General features: G+C 33.5%; 2 protein-coding genes across 10 annotated transcripts in view; one reads left to right on the forward strand and one right to left on the reverse strand.

Moving 5' to 3' along the window:
- Nucleotides 1-1,742: 1,742 nt before the first annotated feature.
- LOC110999759 (L-lactate dehydrogenase) lies at nt 1,743-11,096 on the forward strand. Of its 4 annotated transcripts, none has more exons than XM_022268998.2 (7): nt 1,743-2,022; nt 4,897-5,024; nt 6,041-6,158; nt 6,889-7,013; nt 8,962-9,184; nt 9,991-10,232; nt 10,487-11,096. In XM_022268998.2, the coding sequence occupies exons 2-7, from the start codon at nt 4,902-4,904 to the stop codon at nt 10,649-10,651; spliced, it is 996 nt and encodes a 331-aa protein (XP_022124690.1). In that variant the 5' UTR covers nt 1,743-2,022; nt 4,897-4,901; the 3' UTR covers nt 10,652-11,096. The 4 variants fall into 4 exon arrangements, with proteins under 4 accessions (XP_022124690.1, XP_022124698.1, XP_022124675.1 ...); XM_022269006.2 differs by lacking the exon at nt 1,743-2,022 and adding an exon at nt 2,044-2,188; XM_022268983.2 differs by lacking the exon at nt 1,743-2,022 and adding an exon at nt 3,762-3,867.
- A 407-nt stretch (nt 11,097-11,503) lies between these two features.
- LOC110999555 (kalirin) overlaps nt 11,504-25,553 on the reverse strand; it is a 77,561-nt gene continuing 63,511 nt past the window's right edge. For 4 of the 6 annotated variants that reach the window (XM_022268685.2, XM_022268667.2, XM_022268675.2 and 1 more), the window contains 10 exons: nt 25,267-25,459; nt 24,638-24,835; nt 23,655-23,837; nt 21,185-21,405; nt 18,418-18,604; nt 16,585-17,346; nt 15,852-16,130; nt 14,566-14,796; nt 14,210-14,401; nt 11,504-13,824 (listed from right to left, as the gene is read on the reverse strand). In XM_022268685.2, the coding sequence (XP_022124377.2) occupies nt 13,714-13,824; nt 14,210-14,401; nt 14,566-14,796; nt 15,852-16,130; nt 16,585-17,346; nt 18,418-18,604; nt 21,185-21,405; nt 23,655-23,837; nt 24,638-24,835; nt 25,267-25,459 (2,557 nt within the window). In that variant the 3' untranslated portion in view covers nt 11,504-13,713. Of the gene's footprint in view, nt 13,825-14,209; nt 14,402-14,565; nt 14,797-15,851; nt 16,131-16,584; nt 17,347-17,476; nt 17,577-18,417; nt 18,605-18,875; nt 20,730-21,184; nt 21,406-23,654; nt 23,838-24,637; nt 24,836-25,266; nt 25,460-25,553 lie in introns of those variants that run through there. The other 2 variants (XM_022268696.2, XM_022268705.2) reach the window with 2 other exon arrangements.

The raw sequence follows: 25,553 nt of genomic DNA on the forward strand, positions 1-25,553 counted from the left end.
TGGTAGCTGTTTTTTTATCTAAAAATGTTTTATGTATTGTTTATATTTACAAATAATTATATGATATATCATCCAACCCGATTTCTATTATGTATTGAAATTTGAAGCTGAATATTGCCAAAACAGCTTTTGAAACAATTCATTATTTAAACTAGATAAAACTATATAATAAACAATTATACTATTTGCTGTTTTGCTGGCAAAACCTTCATATTATAACATCAGAGATGTCTATGTCTATGATGAACTATGTCGGTCTGAAAGCATCAGATGCTCCTATTAATTCAGACATACGGTTGATACTAAATAGTATATATTTATTAGTCTTAGATATTATTGTCTTAAGTGATTCTGGGATATACATTTCCTATTGTCTCATAGTCTGTAAGTTAAAATATTACATTTTTATTCCATTCTGAGATGAAATTAGGTTGCCCAGACAGTTACAGATACTGCTGCTGTAACATGGCTTTATTATATTTAACTATTTGTTGTAGCAATAATATGATGAAGCTCATTCTCTCCATCTCTAAAATAAAACCAACTATGGTTTATATAAATTAAATTATACTTCTAAATAATTAATAGCAATATGAGTCATAATTGATTTTTTTTAATGAGCAATATTAAGATAGTATGATAGAATACAAAACTATCCCCAACTATATCTTATATTAAAAGTTGGAACAAAATCCATACAATTTAAAATGTAATATTCCAACAGTATTTGATGAAAAGTAAAAATAATAAAATTAAGAATGAATGTGATTTATTTTCGAAGTCATTTCAATTGGAATCCATTAATGTTATGTATCATACAATACAAATATAGTCAACAGAGAAACTGCAAATAAGTTTGAAGAATAAATTGTACTCCACAACAATATATATAAATAAATATCAATTATCGACGCGAGATGTAAGTAAATACGGTTCTCTCGCCCTTAAACCGTTTTACCGATTTCAGCTGTCTAACTACTTCATTGTAACGTAACAGAGTCCTGAGTAACCCTAAAGTAAGATTTCTATGATTTAAAAAACACCTTTCTGCAACGCAATAAAGACGCCTATTGATATATTATGAAGTAAATGCCAGGCATCATGGATTAACATTAATTGTCGTGTATGACTTCGAACCCCAGCTGTTGTACATTATCTGCCACCAAGAGTTAATAAAAATTACGTATATTTTTACGAATCAATGTCCTTGATATAACTATAGTTTAAAGTGCCGAATTAGCCGTGTTGGAAACGAGTATTGCACCTACTAGGTACATTGCTGAATAACGATTAAAAAATCATCAAGTTTTAGTATACTCGTACATGCAATATGTTATGAGTTTTGTGTAATGTTTTGAAATAAACTTCGGGAAATCCTCGTCACATATAACAATGGCCGAGTCCTACTCAAATGTTGCACAAAACCTACTTCAGTGGACAGCCATTTTGTGACATCATCGCAAACATTACTAGGAAATTGAAGTTATTGAATCATTTAAAGGTAGTGCCCGATTACAGTGTGCTCATGAAATTTTAGTATTTAAATTACATTTTAAATGTGGTACCTAACTACCTAGTTAGAGAACAAAGGACACATTCGTAGAATAGCATTATCCTTAATAGGACAATGGATTTTAACTTATCTCTATAAACATTGGCTTCCATATTGAATTTGGCGTGTCTGATTATTGCTTGGGTAATAAAAAATTCAATGGCTAAAATTTTATCAAAGTTGATATCAGTCAAGTGTTTGAAACTATCTACATTGCATACGAATAAACCATTTCGTAAATCGTCCTGTATCAATTGGTCGAGTGTGTAGGAAATTCAACCGAGTTTATTCGTAATTTAGGTAGATTTTGGAGGACAGTGCAGTATTTATTCGGGCATGCGTGGTGGCGTGGCTTCTAAAACGGATTGTAGAAGGTCACCTTGAATAAACACGCCGGCCGGTTCGCAGCTGGTGTCTCTACATCTTCAGACGCCACCACTACGTGACCTGCCGCACGAGACTTTCTACCTGTAAGTATGCACGTAGTTAGTTACGGTACGTTTTTATAGTTGCAACTTCTTTCGCAACATTACTGTTAACGAATAATAGTTGTGAAAATTGTTAGTTTCGATTGAACTTTAAGCGTAACAGTGGTTTTTGTTTGTGTTAGGTTTTAGTGCGGTGCCCGAATAAAAGGTAAAGTTTTTTGATTTAGCCAGTAGTCGTAAATAGTAATCATTATGAAACTCTATGATGAATTTTTAACTTTGATTACTCATATGTTGCAATAGTTAGGCAAATTGTTCAGGTTTTAAAATTCAATAATTATTTCCTACATTGTAATGAAACTGTTTATCATAACATCGAATCTTTTTAATCTACTTACAATAGATTTGGTAAATTTTCTAATCTATTTGTTTAACTAAAATATATATATGATATGTGTATATTTTCACTTATGGTGTTTAATAAGAAAAATAATTACGTTATTTTGATTACTGATCTTGATAATAACCTTGAGGACAAACCAACCGTTTTTCTTCTATCAGTTCTATATTGTATTTATAGACTAGGTACTATACAACAGCGATTTTATTTCTGATTTGTATAAACCGACAGATCGCTGTTAATAAGAGCTATAAAAAACTAGCAATTACGTTTTGAAAAAGTCTATGTATAATAATTTTAATTATTTAACAGATATATTTTTATAAGTAAGAGTGTATTGTTGTTGAATGTGTATTCATTTGCACTAATCTCTTCAAGTCATGCAAAGCCAACCGAATAAATTCGACGATTATTTTTTATCAAACATCATTCATCTACCTAAAAAACGCATAATTTTGCGCTCTCTACTTTAGTCTTCTATATTGTCTTAATTATAAATAAATTTAAATCGTTTACAAAGTATAAGTATAACAAAAATATTTAAAATCTAGAATTAACAAAACATTTTGCCCTTCGTTGCGCAATTTACGTGTTGCGTCCTTCAGTTGTCCTTGTAATATGAAACTGTAATTCAAGAATGAGTAAGAGAAGTGTGAATTCAGATATGTTCAGGTTTATTAATAAATTTGTGTATTGTATCGATTTAAATGTTAGCAAAGGCGAGCTGTCACACTTTTTCCTATGATATTATTAAAAAGCTCCTTAAAGCTAAATTGTCGTATAACGGAAATGTTGTACTATAGATAATTGATACAGTTTAGTAATGCTTTGGTTTATTTATACAATTTTATGAATAGTAACAAAAATGTTCACTTAATTGCTTCAGCGGATTAAATATTGCAAGGACGCGGCGACCTTGCTTTTAGTAAGATTTTTAGCACACATCATATTATGAAATTTATCAGGTACAGTCAACATCATATTTCGAAAAATTAATACTGCGAATAAAACTTTAACGAATCTTGATCTCAGAAAAAAGACTTTCGAGATATTTTTTTTGCTTTAATATAAAAAAAAACAAGCGGAGATCCCCTTGGCGATGCTGCACGATATGAGTTAATTTACAAAATTCCGATTTTTTAAATATGAAGCGGTTTCAATAATTATTATGATATATTTCCATTGTTCCAATGTGAAAAAAATATTATATGTTCTCTAAAGGCATTTAGTACAAACGTGAAGTCACGTTATGTAGAACTAAACGGTCATGCTGGTCAGCAGTCATCGTGACCGTAAGCACGCCTTCACGCTGTATCACTTCCCCCACCGCCAAATCCTAAAACAAAATTGCCGGGTTCAATTCGATCGTCACACATCTATATCAAACTCTCGTTACGTGGTTCATATGCAGTTTTAATTCAGTGCTGACAACTATATATAGTTTAAAATGCCTTCGAATCAAGTAAATGGCCAAAAATATTATGATCGTAAGTTATATTTTTCCTTCTATGCTTATTAACAATTATTTTATGCTCTATAATTATCCTTAATTGCTGCGAATTGCCATTTTATCCTTAACCGAGATGTTACTTTGAGTTAAAAATGTTATTCAGAACTAGTGTCAGTAAAATGTTTGTGTATAAGTGTAAGTTAATTTTTAAATAAAAATTGAATTTTAAATACTACTTGTATAGTTGCTGAGTTCTAAATTTACTTTATAATGTCCATTATTTTATTCCCGAGTTATTTTCTATGTAGACATTTCTATTTGAATATTTTTATGTTTTTACAGGCTTGCTTGATTTAAGATTAGATTTTTTGTGATAAGGTAATCACAATAAGTAATAAAATTCAAATTCTAGCAAAACATATTCAGATTTAAACCGTGAAATAGAAATGTTATTATATTATTTCATGACTAAATATATTTTTTTAGAAAAGTGTTAATTAATTATTACCATTTTATTGATAAGGAAGCATTATTATGGGGATTTTGAGAACAGGTTTTTATTTTATAACATACATATATTTATATTATTATATATTAACCCAATTTAAATAATTTAAAACAGGTAAATTATGCATAATATATTATTTAAATTTTGTTGCACCATTTACCAAAAATACACGTATTGCTTATAATTCCAGGTAACCCTATGTACTCTAGAAACTTTATACATAACTTAAAATATTAATTTTGCTGAAGAATTCCAAAATGTTGTGTTGAAAATAACTTCAAACAAAGTATGCTAAATTCATAATCCATCTTATCAAGAATAAAACTATTAGAGAAAAAATTATCATGGTTTGGTAATATATACAATTTTGCTTTACATTTGAAATATATAATATAATGATATTGGATAAACTTGAGATATATAAGTCTGAAGATAACAAGAGACGATGAACATAAAACTTAAAATATTCGGCTAAATTACCTTAATTACTTCTACTTCTAGCAGCATACTATTTCAATGTGTTAACTGTGTGTCTGTAGCCCTTCAATACATTTTTAGCCAAAATGGCGACAATACTGAAGCTGTTTCAAACGCTCCAGCCCAAGCAGGAAGACACTGGCAGTAAGATAACCGTCGTTGGAGCTGGTCAAGTCGGTATGGCTGCGGTCTTCTCGATGCTTACGCAGGTATAATTTTCAAGAATAATACATATCACATATATTACTCTATATACTGGCTTTGAAATATTACTGTTACTTATTACCTTAAAAATACTGGTTAACTTTCTAGTTTTACCATATAGCTACTAGTGAGTAATTGATCAGAAATACGAAGTAAATGGCTACACCTTGAAATTAGCTAATTTTTATTAGACAATCATTTCTGTGTCTGTTCCATTGATCCTTTCATTTCTTTTGGATTTTTAATTTGTTATAAACTGAACTATAAAATATACGTGTTCTTTGGAATGTTCTCCCGCTTCAGGCATATGTTTGGTGTAAGCATCCAAACGTTACAGACGTTGAATAAATATCTACATATAAAATGTAAATTAGTATTGTACGGCTAGTTTATTCTGAACAGTTAAAAGTAATGTCAGCACCTGTGGTCATACAAAGTATAAAAATAACTTCGAGAAATTGCATTGCAGCGTGTCTGACATTCCATAGATTGGCATTTGAGTAAATTAAATCGAAAAAGAGCGCATGTATATCGCTTTTTTAATTTTACTATTACGTTTATATAATATTAGATAAGACTAAATAATATCGTTCATTTTATAAGCATAGGTCAATGTTGTATAGAAAACGATTGCAGTGTGTATGGAGTTAGCACTGCGTCTATAGCATTCTATCTACTTCTTAGTCTGATTTAACAGTCTTACTGCAAAAATTTGATTTAATGTATTTTCATTCGCAACTACAGCAAATAAATATCAAGGCGTTTATTTTGTTTGATTGTATATGAATGCTATGCGATAAAACGACGGAATTTTGATTAAATCGTAACTCTTTCAACAGGACACGGTATAGATATTATAAACGTTTACTGTAAAAAAAATATATTGTATTGACTCTATCACGTTTTTCAGAAATTTGTCTTTAGTATTGTAGTAAAGTTGCACTAAATATAATTATAAATAGGCTGTTAGAAATTTAACGCAATTTCGGAGTATGACTGAAAAACTTATCTTTTTTGGCAGGGAGTTTCAAACAACTTAGCTATTGTAGATGTGATGGCGGAAAAGCTTCGAGGAGAAATGCTGGATCTTCAACATGGATCAGCTTTTATGAATAATGCCAAGATTAATGCTAGCACCGGTAAGTTTCTTTTCTCTTCGTTATATCAAGAGATCATGAGAGGTTTGTGTTCATTTTAAGTGAGAAATTAACAATAATGTTAAACACGAACCAAAATTAATATATATATATATATATAAACAATTAAAATACTTTTACTTGTTTATTTTTTATTATTTAACATAAACCGTGTTTTATCTTTTACCTCATTAAAACGCTTTGTAATTAAGCGTAATTTTATCATTTTTTTTAAATTATAAAACATTCGTGATATCACGCATTGTTCACTACTTACACCTGGTAATATTTTGAAGATTGTTTTAAAAAATGCGTATTGATTTGATTTTGACATTTGAAAGTTGGTTCCCCACCGACCAAGCGGTCCTAGCGTTATAAAACTTTTTTATGGAAATAGCTAAAAGGTTAGTCGACATCACAGGAGACCTAAGAGCTGGCAGCTACTTCAGAAGAATTAGTCTAGCTGCCAGTTTCTTTGGAACCTTGCCTAAAGGGACTCCTCTTAATAATATATTTATTAAGAGGCGTCCATTTAGGTTAGTATTCTTTTTTTATTTAATTAGATTATTTATTGATATAGTTTTATAACATTTCTATATTTCGCTTATATTCAATTCTTGTACGCAAGTGGATATGGAGTTCAATAAAAAAAAATGATTTTTTTCTTTATTCTCTTAAGTGTGGCCTTGTTGGCAATTTTCAATAAATAATAGACAACGTTAATTGTCGATAGATTATGCAATTACTGCTGGGTCAAAGATTTGTGTGGTGACGGCTGGTGTCCGGCAACGAGAAGGAGAGACTCGGCTTGATCTGGTGCAGAGAAATACTGACATCTTAAAAGTCATCATCCCAAAAGTAAGAACTTTTTTGTAACAAGTAACAAATATATCGTACTACGTAAAAGCTATAGAGACTCTGATGATTTCTCCAGCAAATATATTTACTATACATAGGTAATATTTGTATTGTAATTTTTTTACACAAAAGTTTAGTAAATTATGCTTTGTAATAAACTACTTTTAAGGCATCTTATAACCCCTAGTAGTATCAGAGGTAAGCGTATACACATGGTTAGATACACAAAGAAGTCGTTTCCTATTTTGGTAATATTGTTATATAACATGCGGTGTCCGTCTCAATAATTAAGTTAGTGTAAAAGTGTAACAGATAATGCGAATTTGTTTATTTTTATATTAGTTTTGGTTCCTCATGATACAACGGTTAACTAAAAATGGCGAATGCTTCATCGTGAGACTCTGATAGCTCACGTCCCCATTAAATGTATTTTATATTTTTAAGTATTCTCGTAAGCTATTTATTACTTATTGGTAGGATAAACACTATTGCTGCGTTTCTCAACTGTCAGGTAGCGCGAAATTTCTTCGGAACTTTTATCTTCCGAATAATTTATGTGTTGCATAACTATTTGGTACTTTATCCATACATTGTGAAACAGGCCCTAAATCTCCTAGCGCTTAGTTATGGTTGAGGTGTAAACGGCAGCCTGTTTTTGGAGAGTGGTGATGTCTATAGAAGCATTTAACTGTACTATTTTTGTTACGCCTATAACAATTGGTACGCCGTATGACTTTGACATCTTTTCAGGGTGTGATATTTGCGTAGTATTTGTTAAAAATAATGTAATTTTAACAAGCTTTTATTCTAAAGATTGCAAATAAAATGATCCGGAATCTCGCATGCCCCGTGATAAACCTGTGTGATAAACACAGTGTGAAATCGTAATTATTATAATTTGATTAGAATACCAGATTTAACTTACATTGTTTGTTTAATAAATGATATTAAAGTTTTAAATGTCAATGTTAATATTTTGATTATGTTATCTTTTATTACTTAAAACATAATATCTGAGTTATTATATAATTAATGTTTTAGTCTTGCGTCGCGATCAGTCATAATATATGTTCGGACTTCCTGACATGTCTACAAACATTTTACGTGTATACAGTCATACATATACCATATACTTACAGTTACAATATTTCCCATAAGTTCATCAGATAGTATATAGGCTTATATAATACACTTGTCATAGCAGTATTAATTTTTTATACACTAGGGGACAAATGGACAGGAGGCTCACCTGATTTCAAGTGATACCTTAGCCCATGTATACTCTCAATGCCAGAGGGCTTGCGAGTGCGTTGTCGGCCTTTTAAGAATTGTTACGCTCTAATACTTAACTTATTAGCTTCTTTCGACTATCGTACTCCAAGTTATCTATGCTTGAAAATGAAATGCATTTTCTAGGACACTTAAAAAAGTAATATGTACGTGTATATACTATTATTTTTGAGAACTTTTTCTGATAAGAGGAAAGGGGGGAATTAGACTTAGACAACGAATATTCAGTGTTCATTCTTCATTTTAAGTAGACATGCAGTGCGTCAGCAATATACCGCGCAGACATTGGGCGCGGGCGATGTGTAAATTAGAACAATACAAAGGAGCGCGAAACAAGATTTGCGATTTTGCAAGTGCAAAATCCAGCCGAATACTTTTGCCTATTTGGTCAGGGGCCTCGCTGAATATTCGGTATTCGGTATACTGCCTAATATACTATTCGTTGCAAGCCTAGGGGGAATAAATTGCAGTAAATCTACGTAATACTTGAACGCCCCCTAGGGCGATTAATATCCCAACACACTTTAGGTAATAAAGTCAAGAATACCGCCAAGTATTGAGAATACGAAAGCTACTACCAGTTGAAGAAAATTATTCCTTTACTAATTATTTGTGTATGGTATTTGAATGATGTCGTTAATAAAATAATTTTTTACAGCTGCTACAGTATAGTCCTGACACAATCTTCCTAATTGCCAGTAATCCGGTAGATATATTGACTTACGTCACGTGGAAAATCAGCGGGCTCCCAAAGCATAGAGTTATTGGTTCGGGAACGAACCTGGATTCTGCAAGATTCAGATATCTTCTCTCTGAAAGACTCTCTATCGCAACCACCTCCTGCCACGGTTATATTATTGGAGAGCACGGAGACAGTAGTGGTATGTACTATTTAGATATTTAATTTCTAAGTTATGTGACTAAGAACTTTCTCTGATAGTTTATTTAAAGCTTTTGTATTGACACCAAATAGGGGGCAAACTTTTTTATTGGGAAAAACAATTCATATTTTATTTTGTTTTTAAGGCCAGAATAAAGTAATACCGATGATGGGAGTTTTACGAAATTAATGTAATCAATAAATTATCTCATAAACATTAATTATGTCTGAATTGTATCGTCAAAGGATTAAAAAAAAACTTTTTATGACACTGCATTGATTAGTTTAATGTTATTAAATAATGAGATGGACTTGCTAGAACTATATAAGAGGAGATAAGACTTGCACCGTTGCCGGGAACTATCTTTTTGCTTTAAACCTGTAGAAGATTAGCGGCCGCCATTATCTCATTTGCTGCTAAATAATTTTCTCTTAGCCGGCTTCATAACAAGCATGCAGACTATAGTATTTATTGAAATAGTTTTAAGTACTTTTTTTTGTTTTACTTATTTGTGGAGTCTTAATATCAGTAGATATATCTTTTTTGTCTTTTTGTTGGAATTTTAAGGCAAAGGCATTACTATTTAAACTCAAACTATCTTAATTGATATACCTAGGTAAATAAGAACACTTATGAACGTCAATAAAAACAAATTAAACCAACTGTAAATTTACATTTACTACCAGTTCGGAAGATAAGGGCGTAGAGCGGGCAAGCAGAACTGGCAAGAAACTTTCCTCCAAACTTTTGGTAACACTGTAAACATTTTTGACTATATGTACTTATTATTGCTGTTTATTTGACAGTGCCAGTTTGGTCGGGTGTCAACATCGCTGGTGTTAGACTCAGTGATATGAATCCTGAGATCGGAACTGACAAAGACTCTGAAGGCTGGAAAGATATCCATGATATGGTAGTAAAAAGTGCGTACGAAGTTATCAAATTGAAGGGATACACATCATGGGCCATTGGACTCTCGATTTCGCAGTTGTGTCATGCTATACTAACAAACGCAAATAGTGTACACGCAGTGACAACATATGTGAAGGTATTTATACATATTTAATTATATAATGATGTTTACATCTCATTCATCTCAATTTGTGGTTCGGTTTCGAGTGGTAAAACAGAAGACTTAGAGCATATTAAGTATATCTCCTGAAATAGAAATATTCCCGCTTGAAATATTAAGGAAGTAATTGTATACCGTAATCTGCAGTGTCTGATATGCGTGCGCACGATTGTGATCTTTCGGACCGCCGCGAAATTAGCAACTATATTTAAAAGCAATGTTTGTTGCAGGGTGAACATGGAATCGAACAAGACGTGTTTTTGTCTCTGCCATGCGTTTTGGGGTCTAGTGGAGTATCGGATGTGATACGACAACGTTTGACCGAAAATGAACAAACCCAATTTCGCAAATCGGCCGAAATTATGGCAAAAGTTCAGGCAGGAATAAAGTTTTGATTTGACATCAAAGTTTGTGTCTTAAATTATTCAATGTGACGTGTTCGATGTTGTGACTGTTTGGCTTATACACGGAATGTGATAAGCGATATTTTTTATTCTTATTGTCTCTTGCATTTAATGATTATAAAATATGTTTAGAGTCATTTTAATAGAGATATTATATTAAAATCTTTTTTATACGTTTGAGTTGTTGAGAATTTGAAGTGGATTTATAATTACATCTAACTGTACTGATTTTATTAAGTATTTTGACAAATATTCGGGATATTTGAATATAATTTTATTTTAATGTTTAATGGACCTCAACACTATTATAATATTATTAATTTAATTAATAAGCCAAAGTAGGTTTTGTAATTTTGATATGCTTTAACATCTCTTTTTGTATTTAAAAATTACTTAATAGGCACATGCTATCTGTAATAAATGTTGGAAAATACAATCAATATATATTATTTTTAGTAATCCTACCTACCAGCCTTAATAATACCTAAACAGCCTATCCTATGCGCATTTTTAGTATACAACTAACATTATTCACTTGTATACATTAGTTAAAGTATACAATAGTAATAATTTGTTTCTAAAATAAGCATAAATTATAATAAATTTGTTTCAGTTTACCTATAGGAGGTCATGGTACGAAAAAATGCGATTGACTTTAGGTACCTAAACTCAACTGGATTGTTTTAAGAATGTTCATGGTAGGCCCCCAGTTGTAGATTGTCAATAGGCCTCGAAATAAGAGGTCGTAGTAGGCCCCCTGAAATTCTTTAACATATATATGTAAAGAATAAGAATCGAAAACCTAGTTTCTAAACAGAGAACAGGTAAAATAAAACACAATACTTTCCGAAAATTATATATTGAGTTTTTATAATACGGTGATTGATAAAGATAATTATAGATATACAGCAAAGTACATTAATACTTACAGTTTCTTTTAAAGTATCCTTTAGTGTCATAATTATAAATATTATATTAAAATAATGCTGCTAAAATGTTAAAAACGAAATTTGATGACCGTTTAAGCGCAAAATGCCTTGTGTGCGTTATACTAAAGTACATATGACAAATAAGATAAATAATTTCAATAAAGAATGCAATTTTATATTCAGACTATACTATGACGAACTACCATTTATTAGGTTCGACATATGAAGCTTATACAAGTTAGAACAAATTACGATTGAAATACTTTTAAATCTTAAAATTATAATAAACGAACTCTAAACCAAGTGTAAATTGAGAAATTTCATACAAATTACGCCACAAAGTTCATCTTAGTGTTGTCAAGATCAGAGTATTTAAATATATTTTCAATTTATCATATTTTGACTAGCAAATTAACCAATATAATGTCAGTATGGCCAAATAGTATACAAATTGGCAAAGAAACGTTAACTCTGATCTTAACTACCTCACAGTACTTGTTAAAAATAATAAAAGTTAATTTTAAAATCATATTTAATAAAATGAAATTGAATAATATGTGTTTGTTTAAATATAGGATAAAACCAATTCGTCACAATATTTTCACTGAGCCAAATAATGCAATTTGGACTCGACTTCTTAATAATTCATAATTTGGTCAAAAAATTAAAATAAGACTTAAAACGATTAAATCTAGTTGCTATATACATTTATAATTAAAAGTACATGATTAAATTAGGTAAAAGCACGTAATACATTATCAAGCAAAAATCACAGACACTTTCCTTAATACGCCCAATCGCCATGGGCTCCACCAAGTTTAATACGTCTGCTTCAAATATTTGTATGACACATAGACTTAGTATATACGCCAGTATATACTAAGTCTATGGTATGACATGTCTCTCGCATAACCAACCACTAAGCGTTCTACCGTACAAATCTTCTATTCAGACGTTTAATAGTTTAAACTAATCGTGGAGTTTTACTTCGGTCAAAGCGTTTACGTCAATAACAGTTAATTCTCTTACAAATGGATTTGTAATACCATTTTGTGACTGATGGCTAGATTGGCGTAAATGCGTTAAGACCATCAGAATATATAAAAAAATCTGTGAAAAATTCTGCGTAAGATTTTAAAACATCCCGAGTGGTATTCAAAAATATTGTGTATTCAGCACCCTTAGTATAATCAATGATTTTTTTTGTCAAGTATTCATAAGCGAATGTTTGTAGCACTAACGAATTTGGATCCGTTAGTTCCAAATACGCCCACAGAGGGCTACTGAAATTTCCCACGCTAATATCTATGATTAATTTTACATTCAATTATATAAATATTCATCGTACTAAGAGTGCTGCGAGATAGCAATATATTTGAGTAGCTCTCACATTTGACGATTCTTTATTAAGACATGCATCATTTTCATCGACATATTAACTGATTTAAAATGTAATCTACGAAAAAACGAACTGTTGAAGTTTCATTTTTATAGAAACCACCTAGCCACCTTATTCATAAAAAATAAATCAATCAAATTGCAACTATTAAACTAAAGCACTCATCCGTCTCTTTCAATCACAGCGTCGTTACAATTTGACAGAAAGAGACGAAAAAGTACTTTAATTAAGACTGCCATTAGATTCGATTTACTTTTTATTATAAGCCTTTAAGTTGAAAAAAAAAGTTGAAGCGTGCACGCGTTCACACGCTATATTAAAAGCGAAGTTCATTTGGCATAAAAATATCGACTAAAACATTTGAAAATAAATCGCAGTGATTTCGTGTTGAAACCGGAAGGTGGGTACAATGACTATATTATACGATAAACCTTTGAACCGTTAAGATCTACTTTACAAGACACGTTGGCCATTATCAAGCAAAGCTAAGCTCGACAAATCAGCACAAACCATTTAAGTGCCGTATACGCTGAAAGCCTAAAGGGACACATTTAACCTTAAGGATTGCAGCATATTAAGATGATATCTGTCCCGCTAGAAGCTGGATACCAAAACGGTTTTAGCGATGGATTGGAAAACCAATCCAATACCAATTCAAATTCGTATACTTTTGGTGATTTATTGGACATTGGCCGAGACCAAAATGTATGTATGTAAATGAGCTATCAAGTGTCGTTTGGTGAGCGCAACGAGTGAAGTGCATTACCGTGGCCAGAGGGTCGCCGTCGATCGAGGAACGTCTTGAGTTGTGTAGCAGAGAGACATGTGCTTGGTGCCTGTAAATAATATACAAATATATAAGAATTATAAGAGTACAATAAAAAAAATCATATATGACTGTTTCAATAATTTTTTGCTTTTTTTACGACTTTTTTGTCTAAAACAAGGAAATTTAAAATTAAAATAGTTATTAGATATTTAATGCTATTTAAGAATACTTCTCGTTGAATATTGAATTGAATGGAAGATAATAAAAAAATACAACTCATTTGCCTATACTAATTGGCATTAGAAGACGGCCTATACAAAATAAAACATACGACGAACGGTTACATAGGACGGTTTGGTGCTCTAAATTTATGCGACGAACCTAGGTGATCCGGCTTAAATAATCTAGTCATGAGACCAACTTGATTTTAGTGATATTTTAAAGAAACGTACATCGTCAAACCAGGGGTCTGTAAGGGCGTCCTTTGGTGTAAGTCGACGACTTGGAGTCGAGTCAAGAAGAGATCGAATAAGTGTTTGAGCGCGTTCCTCTATTCCTGACCAATGTTCCGGCGGGAAACAATAGTCGCATTTAATTATATTTGCTGTTGTCTCCTCTATCGACTCGTCCAGGAACGGTGACAGCTGAAAAAAGAGAAAATATCTTCAAGTATTTCAATGTTAAAGGTTTTTATAACATTATATAAATGAATTATCTGAATGGTCACGGGCTATATTAGAATTAGAGCGAGCGATGACTCCCATCATTCATTCATTCAGTCATTATAATAAATAAAAAAGATACATACCCCAGTTAGAAACACATATAGGAAGACCCCAGCCGCCCAAGCGTCCCATGCGGGAGCGGGCGGACGGCCAAGTACGCACTCGGGGGGCGCAAACTCAAGTTGGGCGGGCGCAGGTGGTAAAACAGTGCCACGACACCCTTCTATTTCCGTACTCATTTCTATAGCCGATCCGAAGTCCACCAATTTGAGCTGTGGTTGACTACCGCTATGTTCCACAAGGATGTTCTCAGGCTGAGAAAAAGAGATCAAACGCATAAGTATTTAACAACTATTATGTATATATACTTTTTTTTCCTAAAAAAAAAGGAAAAAGTAACTTAACAGTACTTTTTCCTAGGAAAAAGTACTGTTAAATAACAATATTATAGAATACGTAGATGAGTACTTGTACCTCGGGCAGACAATATCTATGACCGATTCAACAACAAAAGAAATCGACACAAGAATAGCAAAAGCATGGAAGAGCTTTTGGGCACTTAAAGAAGTCATGAAAAATAAGAAAACAAGCATGGTAATTAAAAGAAAGGTCTTCAATACTTGTGTACTACCTGTACTAACATATGGATCACAAACTTGGGCGCCTACTAAAGCGCAGTATACAAAGCTACAGGTGTGTCAAAGAGCGATGGAACGATGTATGATAGGGAAAACAAGAAGAGACAAAATAAAGAATACAGTATTAAGGAAAATAACTAAGGTAACAGATGTTACAACAACGATCAAGAAGCTAAAGTGGAAATGGGTGGGACACATCGCAAGAGGTACAGAAAAGTGGAGCAAAAAACTGCTTAACTGGTGCCCAAGGTACAGCAAGCGCAAAAGAGGGAGACAACTGAGAAGGTGGATTGACCACATTAAAGAAACGGCAGGTGGTACATGGCAGAGAGTGGCACAGTGTAGAGAGGAATGGCGGGATTTGGAGGAGGCCTTTGCCAAAAAAGGGCACACAGATGCACCTGAATTAGATTAAAATGAAAATTTGTTTAAATGTATAAAATATGTAATGTAGAGTATCTGAATAAAGGCTATTATTATTATTATTATTATTATGTATATATAAATAAACAATATTCTTGCTAAATTGAGTACAATTACAGTATTAACTAAAGTAATTTGATCTGTGATCAGTCTTGAAACTACAGAATACCATAAGTACGTACATAGAATCCTTAACGTTATTACACTACGCCAGTAGCCTTTTAAACTTTTTTTTTTTAATTTTAATAAATTAAGTATCCACTAATAAAGGGTGATAGTAACTTAGGTGTTAAAAATAAAACACATACCCGGACATCAAGATGTGCAACATTATTGGAATGAAGCCAGTCGAGCGCAGAGAGCAATTGTCTAGTGTGCATTGCGACTGCGCGTTGTGTATACGCGAGCGGGTTAGTAGCAGCGTAGTCAAGTAACGCGCCGCCAGCTACTAGCTCCAGTACTAGAGTGTGAGCACCGGCTCTTGGTACTTCAGCGAATAGAGCCAGTGCCCGGACAACTGCATTGTGAGCTCCACCCGATAGAATACGGTATTCTCGCATCGCATCTGCACCCCTGCCTGCTACAACCTAAACAATATGCAAAGGATTGTAGATATAGAAGGTGTTTTTAATCAATTGTATTTTTTCTAAGAGTTGTCAAAATAATGTTCAACAATTTTTATTCATATACTGAAACACCAGGATTAAACATTAAAAAAAATTTTACTTAATACATATTAATTGTATTATTAACCGAGAGAGGTATAGCCACATAAGGCCAACGATTTTTGGTTCTAAAGCATGCTGCTTTTCTCACAATGTTTTCCTTCATAATGTCAGCTAGTCTTTAATGGGCACTCTTACAAAGAAAATTTTGCATGATAATTATTGCCCTGAAACATGATTAAAACGCACAATCTCAGGCCTTTGACGTTGACGACTTTGACTTTGACATTGCAGCCACATTTCTTAAGCCAATGTGAAATGAAGCCATATGTCTGATAATTTCAATACTTTATTAAGCTCATTAACATAAATTTACCTGTTTTAATGCAACTCGCTGTCCAGTCCCGGTATCCCGGGCAGCCAACACGCGAGCAGTACGACCTCGACCAATCTCTTCTTCAATAGAGTACCTTCTTGAAAATTGTTCTCTTTGCCAACCTCCACCGCCTCCACACGTTGCTGGATCAGATGCCGCGCCTGCTGCACTAGTGCGAGCACAGATAAGGCGAAAGCTATATTGACCCGCGGGAAGTTCTTCTAGAGCCAATGTATTTGCAGCAGCAGGTGTTTCTGTCGCTCGTCGCCACTCGCCTTCGCCAACACGACAATATTCGAGATGGGCGGCTTCAGGTTCATCCCAATGCACTACGAGTCCTCCCCCGGGGTGTGCACGCACCGCAGGAATACCGGGTGTGCCACCGGTGCCTACAGTTAAACGTGCAGATGTCTGCACACCACCCAGCTCGTTACCCACAAGGCAGCAGTAAACACCAGCGTCAGACGCGCGACAAGCGTGTATGACTAAAGACGCCAGTCCGTCCGCTGCAAGGCTTATAGCGAAACGGCCGCCATGTCGTAACGCACGGGTTTCAGGTGCAGTTTTTCGCCACGAAGCTGTGGCACGTGTGGCGTTAGCCCGGCAAGAAAGAACTGCAGAGGCCCCTGGCGCGACCGTCACGTCTGTAGCTGGCTCGATCAACTCAGGTGGTCGTAACTCAGTGACTAGCCCGTCACTCGGTTCGCCTGCGCCACTTCCGCCTCGACGAAGCTTCAGACCCCAAGCTCGCTTTGACAGACCCTGCCATATATACATTCATAATAATCGGGTACAGAAAATAACATTCAAGCCATTCATGCAAGCTTACCCTATTGCAGTCGAACTCACTGTCCACTAAACTAATTATAGTCAATAAAAAAATAACTTTAAATAACTTGGCGCTATTTAATAACACTTAACACATTGCAGTCTTGATTCTTATCGATCGTATCACAGTCTATGTTAAAAATGCATTCCCGTGTATATCATACCTACAACAAAAGAAATAAATAAAAGCGTTAAGAACATGCAAAGGAGAAGAAACCACAGAATGCCGAAATAGAGATATAGTATAGTAACTAGTCTGGCCATAAATACTGTTACAAATGTTAATGCATTTTTATTAACTTTTCAATTATTTATAATTTAGAACACGTATGTTATTTTCAAAGCTTCTTTTGATTTAGCGCCATTTCGTGTTAATAATCAAATTCCGACATGGAAATTTTTTGGACTGATATTGGACGAAATTTTTCTTGGAAACTGCGTAAATCCGTAATATAATGTAAAAATGCCATATAAAAGAAAATGGTGGCCATTTGGAATAGATTTTTTTGCTGAGAATTTTACTAATATATCCTTAATCATAATAATATAAGATACTTAATCAAATAAAATTGCATTTACATTGTTACAAAGCTTATGGCTGGACTAGGCATATTGTAAATAAATGCATGGAAAAGGTTTCCTTCAAGATCAAGCTCATAAAGAATATAATATTATATAGTAAGCAAACCCCGAACTTTAAATTTCAGATATATAAATAGAGGCAATGTTTTCGAACCATATTTGCAGTACACTATCCAATTCCAATAAAAATTAAATATATATACATATATATATATCAAGCCGTAAATGACCCATAAGTGCAGAAAAAGCTTAAAATACGCCAAGAAGTTTTTATTTAGCACAATAGTTAAATTTTTCCCGTGAAGTTTTGAATATTCTTTATCTTCCCAACTAAACAATTATTGTTTAGTGTATTTAAAATCAACTGAGGTACAGAGACGGCAAAAACGATATGTATTTTTTTTTCTTAATATCTCTACTTACATTGGCGTGAGGCGGTGAAGTTGGGCTCACGGCAGAACTGGCCTTCTTGTGATCATCTCTTGCGCTCGTAGGAAGATTAATAGTGTTCGCTTTAGCGTGCGGCCGTTGCGTCCTTGGAATTAATTCTTGCCTGTCACCCAAAGATGGCGAGACACTCTCGGCCTTTCGGAGCGCCCACCAACAATCACTAGGAGGGGAAAAGGACGGGTTAAAAAAACAAAATAAAATAAAAAAATTGGGCACACCAGCTCTTAAATTATACAATTTCACTATAATTGCCTAACACATTCTTTCAATATTCACTCGACTTCGATTTTGTCATCATTTGCTAACTTGCATAAATAATTTTAAATAAAAAAAAAACTTATAATAAATAAGCCAGTAGAATAGCTGAGCATCGATAAATGTTCTAAGCTATAAGCTGGCCCCCTAAATTAATTAATAAAACAACCAAATACATAATAAGCATGCAGGACTAGAAGCATTAAACCACAAGCATTTCTTTATTCACATTTATTGGTTACTCATTGTAAAATATACATGGTTACCATTACAGTGATTTAGCACTAGATATATACAGCACAAAACAATATCAGATTATATATATATACAGTCTACAGTTATAAATTATAAATAAAGTGTTACAAGTATAACTCGAACAAATACATTGTATCTAGGTGGTTAGTTGGATCGTGCAGTTACTTTAATAAGAAAATACGCTAAATATTGTTTAAAATATTCTAGTGTTAAAATCAGTAATGGATCTGTACGCCTCTAAATGCTCTCACGTTACAAAAGTTACAATGATTTTAAGTGCGGTTCGTAAAATACAAGCGACGACAACCGACACTTTAACAACTACTGCGTAACAAATTACTTAACATCACTGATCAATTTTTCACTTTTATAAAAACCTTCACCAGGTGGAAGACAATGTACCTAGCTAACGCTTAATAAAATCAATACATAATTGGGTAGCATCTAGTAGTCACCTACATACCTTAGAATCTAAACTATGTTTCAGTAGTACTGTCTGCTATTGCATGGTTTTTAACAATTAGTGCTTAAACATGTACCAAAAAGAACTACGTCGATATACGAAATATTGTTTGCACTAGATTCTATTGGTTCTAGATATAGCAGAAATTTTTTGGATGTCGTTCGTAGCGTGTTTAAGCATTAATAATACTGACTTCCTCATTCCTGAGAGCATGTGATACTTGCAATGAAAATATTTTCATGATTTCATATATAAATCTTAACAGAAATATAAATAAATAACACTAATAAGATACATGCTAAAATTCAAATCAATAAAATTCCTTCCGATTATGAAAGTTTGTATGTATGTTTGGTAAAACTCGATTCATTCAAAATAACATCATATTTCCGTCTTAAATACACAATACTTTACTTGTATCCCAAAGAAAAATATAGTTGTATATATAATGTATATTTTGCTGTCTACATGCAACTATGTCCCGTTAAAATGAGCAAATGTGTACTTTACAAGCGTAAACAGTGTATATCAGAAATAACTTACACACTACGTAACCCGATATGTATTTTTTTTACAAAGATTATAATAGAAGATGACGACAATTTCGATGACAAAAATGAGTATTTAGGAAATTTCATAATGAAAGTCTATTTTAACAACAAGTCCAACTATTCCTTCAAATATATGATATAAGATTTCGTTTCAATAAATGCTGTATTAAGTATATATGTAAACTACGTTGAAGTTAAATAGCTGCCATAAACTTAACACGTTTTGTGAATAATCAATACGAGAAGAACTTTAAATATTGCTTTAATGTGTTGAACAACTAAGTGGATGCAAATTTTATTCATAATTCGACCCAAACGCAAGGTACTACTGTATGTATACGCGTATACTATGATAATCTTAATTTCGATACTGTTCCATGTTTTAAGGCTTTTTCTACAATAAATGCTCATCAATTTTTATCTATATTAAAAGCACAAAGCACACTCATAAGTAAAACTTATACAATAAGACACCGGCGTAGAACGGTATAATGTTAGTTGGACCAAGAATATCATAATAAGCAATATTGATGATGTTAAAATGTATACTAGCGAATAGCTAAATATGGTAGCGATTTCTGTGAATGATATTATTGATAATCACTAATTGCTAATTCAATTCCAAATTCCTATCCTACGCGTCTAATAAACACGATATAATGACGAACAAAATGTGACATAATACTATGGCAGTATTTTATTGCAACTCCGTTCAAGATTCGTTGGGTGGGCATGTGGGCCAGACTCCTTACATTTTCAGGCTATAAAAGATGGTATAAAACATATTATTAAGCAAAAAAAAAGAAGAAACACGCACATTATATATGGACGCGGATTATATTGATTATAACATAAACCACAACGCAAGTATTTAAGCCAAACACTGAATTTTGGAATTATCGATGTTTTATTTTTAAATTGTGTAACGACATTTGTGCTAACATATTACAACAGCTAAAGGCCGTTTCTTCGATAACGTAGTCTCAAGTAGTTATTCAATATTTCAGCCTTATCATTCTCGTAAGATACAAATATTATATAGATTACAGATATGTTAAATAAATAGCAAGTCAAATTATGTTTTGATAATGAACAGTTTAAAGAGTTGGCACCATTATCTGGCAATCTGAGTATGTACCACCACCAATTAGTATGAGTTAAGTTAAGCTTAAATTTCTGAGAAAACCTGATATTTATGAAGAAAGCTGTAACTTACGCGGAAGGTTCACGTGGTGGTTCATCGTTCATGAAAGCGCTTGGGTTTTCAAGTCTCATTCCAAAATTGAGTTGCGACTCAAGAATACTGGAAAGTGTCTTAATCCAATGTTGAAGACGCCCGTCAGGAGCGCGGCAGTAGAAAGAGCGCGGCTTGTTCGAATTGGATTTCACAATGAACAAATTCGCGCCATCTTCGTGCTCCAAACGCATTTTGTTCACCTGAAATATTTTTTATAACATGGTTTACGTACTCTATGCTAGGAGTATATAAATTAAAAATTATATATTTTGGCTTTAGTAAACCATAAATCTGACCTATTTTATAACGTAGTGGCGTTTTGAAAATTAGTATATAACTAATGAAATAATGCCCATTTTCAGTGATACTCTATTGAATTAGAGATAATTTTGATGTTTGAGTATTTTGTATAATAATAACAATAAAATATATCAGTGGCGCTACAACCTCTTTAGGTCTTGGCCTCAGATTTCTGAATCTATTTCATAATCATTTTTAAATCTAAAAGGCAAGTTGGTGATTAGCCTCCAGTGCCCGTCACACGTCGTCGACTTTTTGGGTCTAAGACATATCGGTTTCCTCACGATGTTTTCCTTCACCGTTCGAGCAAAATGTTAAATGCGCACATAGAAAGTCCATTGGTGCAAAGCCGGGGATCGAACCTACGACCTCAGGTATGAGAGTCGCACGCTTAAGCAACCAGGCCAACACTGCTCGTATAATAATAACATCATAGCTAAAAGATCACATTAACTTTTTTTTCAATTGGGTAATTAAGAAATATAAGGCTAGAAATCGTGTAGGATGACATGACCAAAATATCTTAATAAGGGCCGAAACACATAAGTGCGTTGCGGCGCCGCGCCGCTGAAATCGGCAGTGCGCTATAGCGGTGCGGCGCCGCAACGACGACGCGAATTCCAGCGTTATGACGTCATACTTGTTGACAAGGATGCAGTTTGTTTCTAACACTCTTGCAAACAACACGTGTCAACCGAGAAGCAGTTTTAAAATTAAAATGTCTGACGTTGACGTCGATATTGAGAATGAAATAACGGCATTGCCTCGTTATAAAAGTCAACCACGAAAACGAAAGGCAGATGATAAGGATGATATTGAAGAAGATTTATTGGCAATATTAAAAACACCGGAGAATAGACATTTGCATTTTTTCAAGGGGATTTTACCATCTCTACAAACGTTAAATGAGAATCAAACATTGATATTTCAAAGTCGGGTGCTTCAAATATTAACGGACATTCTTCAACCTTCAATTCATCAAAATACACATCACGGCTATAATCAAGAATATCAGCATCAGGGTTATAATCAAGGATATTCAACTATGAGATACGATAATACGGTTCAGAGTGGCTACCACACTTCTACTCCTGGAAGTTCGATTACTGAACAGAGGTCTACCTCATCATCAAACCAACAACGTCCAATAAATTCACCATTTTTACTGGACGAAACGTCAGCTACTTCCTATGTTTCACAAGATGAGGAGTTTGATTTTTCTTAAATTGATCATTACATTTTTTAAGGCCTATTAAAGTATTCTTAAAGTAAGAAAATTGTATAATGCAAAAAGCTTAATTTGATTCTGTCTTGTTTCATTTGAACCTGGCTTTGTACCACTAGGTACCCCCAAACCATGAACACTAGTGATGCAAAATTTTTATCGACACCCCGCTAGTACCACAGGTGTATAAAGCCAGGGGTACAAATAAAACTAAACATTTGATTCCGAGTGCCATAAACATCAATAAAAAAAAAATAAGAAACCTATTTGTTTTACCTTAAAGTTAAGCCCAGCATTTCCAAAGCAGTAACTGGTTTCCTTCCTTTATTTTTTTTATTCTGTATATATTTTGATAACTCGCTTAATAGCTCTTCAAATGATGATATACTCATTCTAAAGTAGGCAACAAATTTTTTTTCGTCTATCTTTAATGCTTCGTATTTTTTAGAAAAGAACTCGCCATTTGGATTCATACCCTTACTTAATGGATGTATCCAGTATCTTCTTTGCCGTATTTTTAAGATAGAATAATGTCTTCTTAATAACAAATAAGCAATAAGTTTATTACGATCCATCGCAGAGAGACGTCTATCCACACTCAAAAATCACGAGAAAATGGTTACCCTACCATAATGCCCTGTTTCGCGACGCCGCAACGCGGCAACGCAACTGCCGATTTTGGCGTTGCGGCGCCGCAAAAATAAGCAGTTTGCGTTATGTGTTTCGGCCCTTAATGCATTACATCTCGCTTTATCGACTGTTAACATTTTTGATAACCAAAATCAAACATGGACCATAAATCATAATAAATAAAACAGGAGTATTCATATATTCTGTGTGTGTTTTCCAAAATTAACAAAATGTTAATTATTGATTTAATTTCACCTCAGACAATTTTTCCTAACTAATCAATTAAAATTTTACCTGCACTTGCGCCTTATAATGGTAAGTGGGGCTTGTAAACTGTGTCCGCTTGCCGACGGGTTCAGTAAAGATCATGCACTGTTCAAATAGAAACACGTGCAATTCTTTTCCCTTATCATTGGTGGCTTCGGAAACTATCAGCCCCTCTTGGAACAACAGTTTCCCCTGCGCGGCTATGTTGCCCTGAAAAACCAAACGACAAATCTTCACTTAATTAATATTCGTTGACGAAAACTATCGTAACACTATCGCATAGCAAACTATTTTTTATTTAAAACACCGTTTCCATACTGAAATCACTAATCATGGCAGAGCTGAGTTTGAAAAGGTAACAAATATACTGGAGCTATGAGCCGAGTCAATTAATAAAATGTCAGCAAACGACGTAAATATTTCTACACAAGCACATATACAACGTAATATAATAGAGGTAAACCAAGAAATCTGATCGTTAGATCGTTACAATGCTCGTTAGTACTCCACTCTACTTTGTCAACACACAACTCTTGATACTATCATACTTTACGAGTTAAATTTTATTTCTTCTTATTAGTTGGTTAAATTTACCAATCGTGAATCGGTTCAGTGAATTTTAATAAAATATTTAAATTTCAGTCGCTTTAGATACAGTTGCAACAGCATAACACAATTCGCAAGTAAAAACCACATATTGCCAAACTGAAATATTAGATTACGCACGCGTAGCATAAACATACATAAAATACAATTACAATAATTAATACTAGAGCCACGCAGAGCTTTTGATTGCTATTATTATTATTTTATTAAACATATGATTTAATATTACCACCGCTTACGCTTACTTTATAAGGAAAACATTCACAACGTATTTCAAGTCACAATGTGGCACATGCTTCGAACACATATTATCTAGTACGTACTAGTTTTACAGTTAACTTCTTAAATCTGGATTATAACTTGAGATACGTTAGAATATGCATCTAAATTATCATAATGCATACCGTAAATCCCTGAAGACGTCCGACATCCATCATGTCATTGGCGTTCTTCGGAATTATTGAAGTGCATTGCACGGCGTCAAAAAGCGAATCAATGACGATTTCAGGCTCGTTCGCAGTCTCCGAGTATTTGTGGATCTTCTTCACCAACAAGTGATACTTTTGAATACGTTGGATCGGCTTGATTAGAAGATCACCCAGCTGAAATTGAAATTTTAATTTTTTTCACATCCGTCCTCGATCTTTATTCATATCAAGATTCACCCATTTGAGCAACTTCCTATGCCTACCTAGCTTTATTTATCCAGCATAATGGCTGGAGGTACACCTGTTTTTGAGTGATATCTATGTGAGTATCCGATACTCCATTCACGAAGGACTTTATAATTTGTAAATTCTCTTACTTTATATCTTGGCAAACAAGTTATTCTCATATAAGTTGCAATGTAAAACGCCTGATAAGACAGTTCAAACGATATTTTAGGTATTGTCAAACATAAATCCGCGTAAAAATATTCGTAGCACAAGAGCAGAATAGTCATTAAATAAATCGTACACAAACATAACTCTATTCTAACAAGTCCAGCGAAGAGTGAACGAGTAATAGCCGTAGCGAACAACATAAAAGGTACCTGTAGCTTGTGTCCCAGTTTGTGTCTCAATTCTTGAAAGTAATGTTCGTGTTCAGACACAATGTACTCGGAGACTGGCTTGTTACGGCAATATGCTTCGTATAGGAACATTTTCTTCTCGAGGAACCGTCGGAAAAGCGGTCCCAACAGCTCTGGCGACTCGATACAGGCCTCCAGCTCGCGTACAAATTTACTGCACACATCATTTTAACGTCACACTAAATAAAAAAAAGTCACAACATTCGCAATACAGCAAAAGAAAATTCGCATAGGATATTAACGCGAGC

Source organism: Pieris rapae, chromosome Z (genome assembly GCF_905147795.1).
Source record: "Pieris rapae chromosome Z, ilPieRapa1.1, whole genome shotgun sequence".
Taxonomy (NCBI): domain Eukaryota; kingdom Metazoa; phylum Arthropoda; class Insecta; order Lepidoptera; family Pieridae; genus Pieris; species Pieris rapae.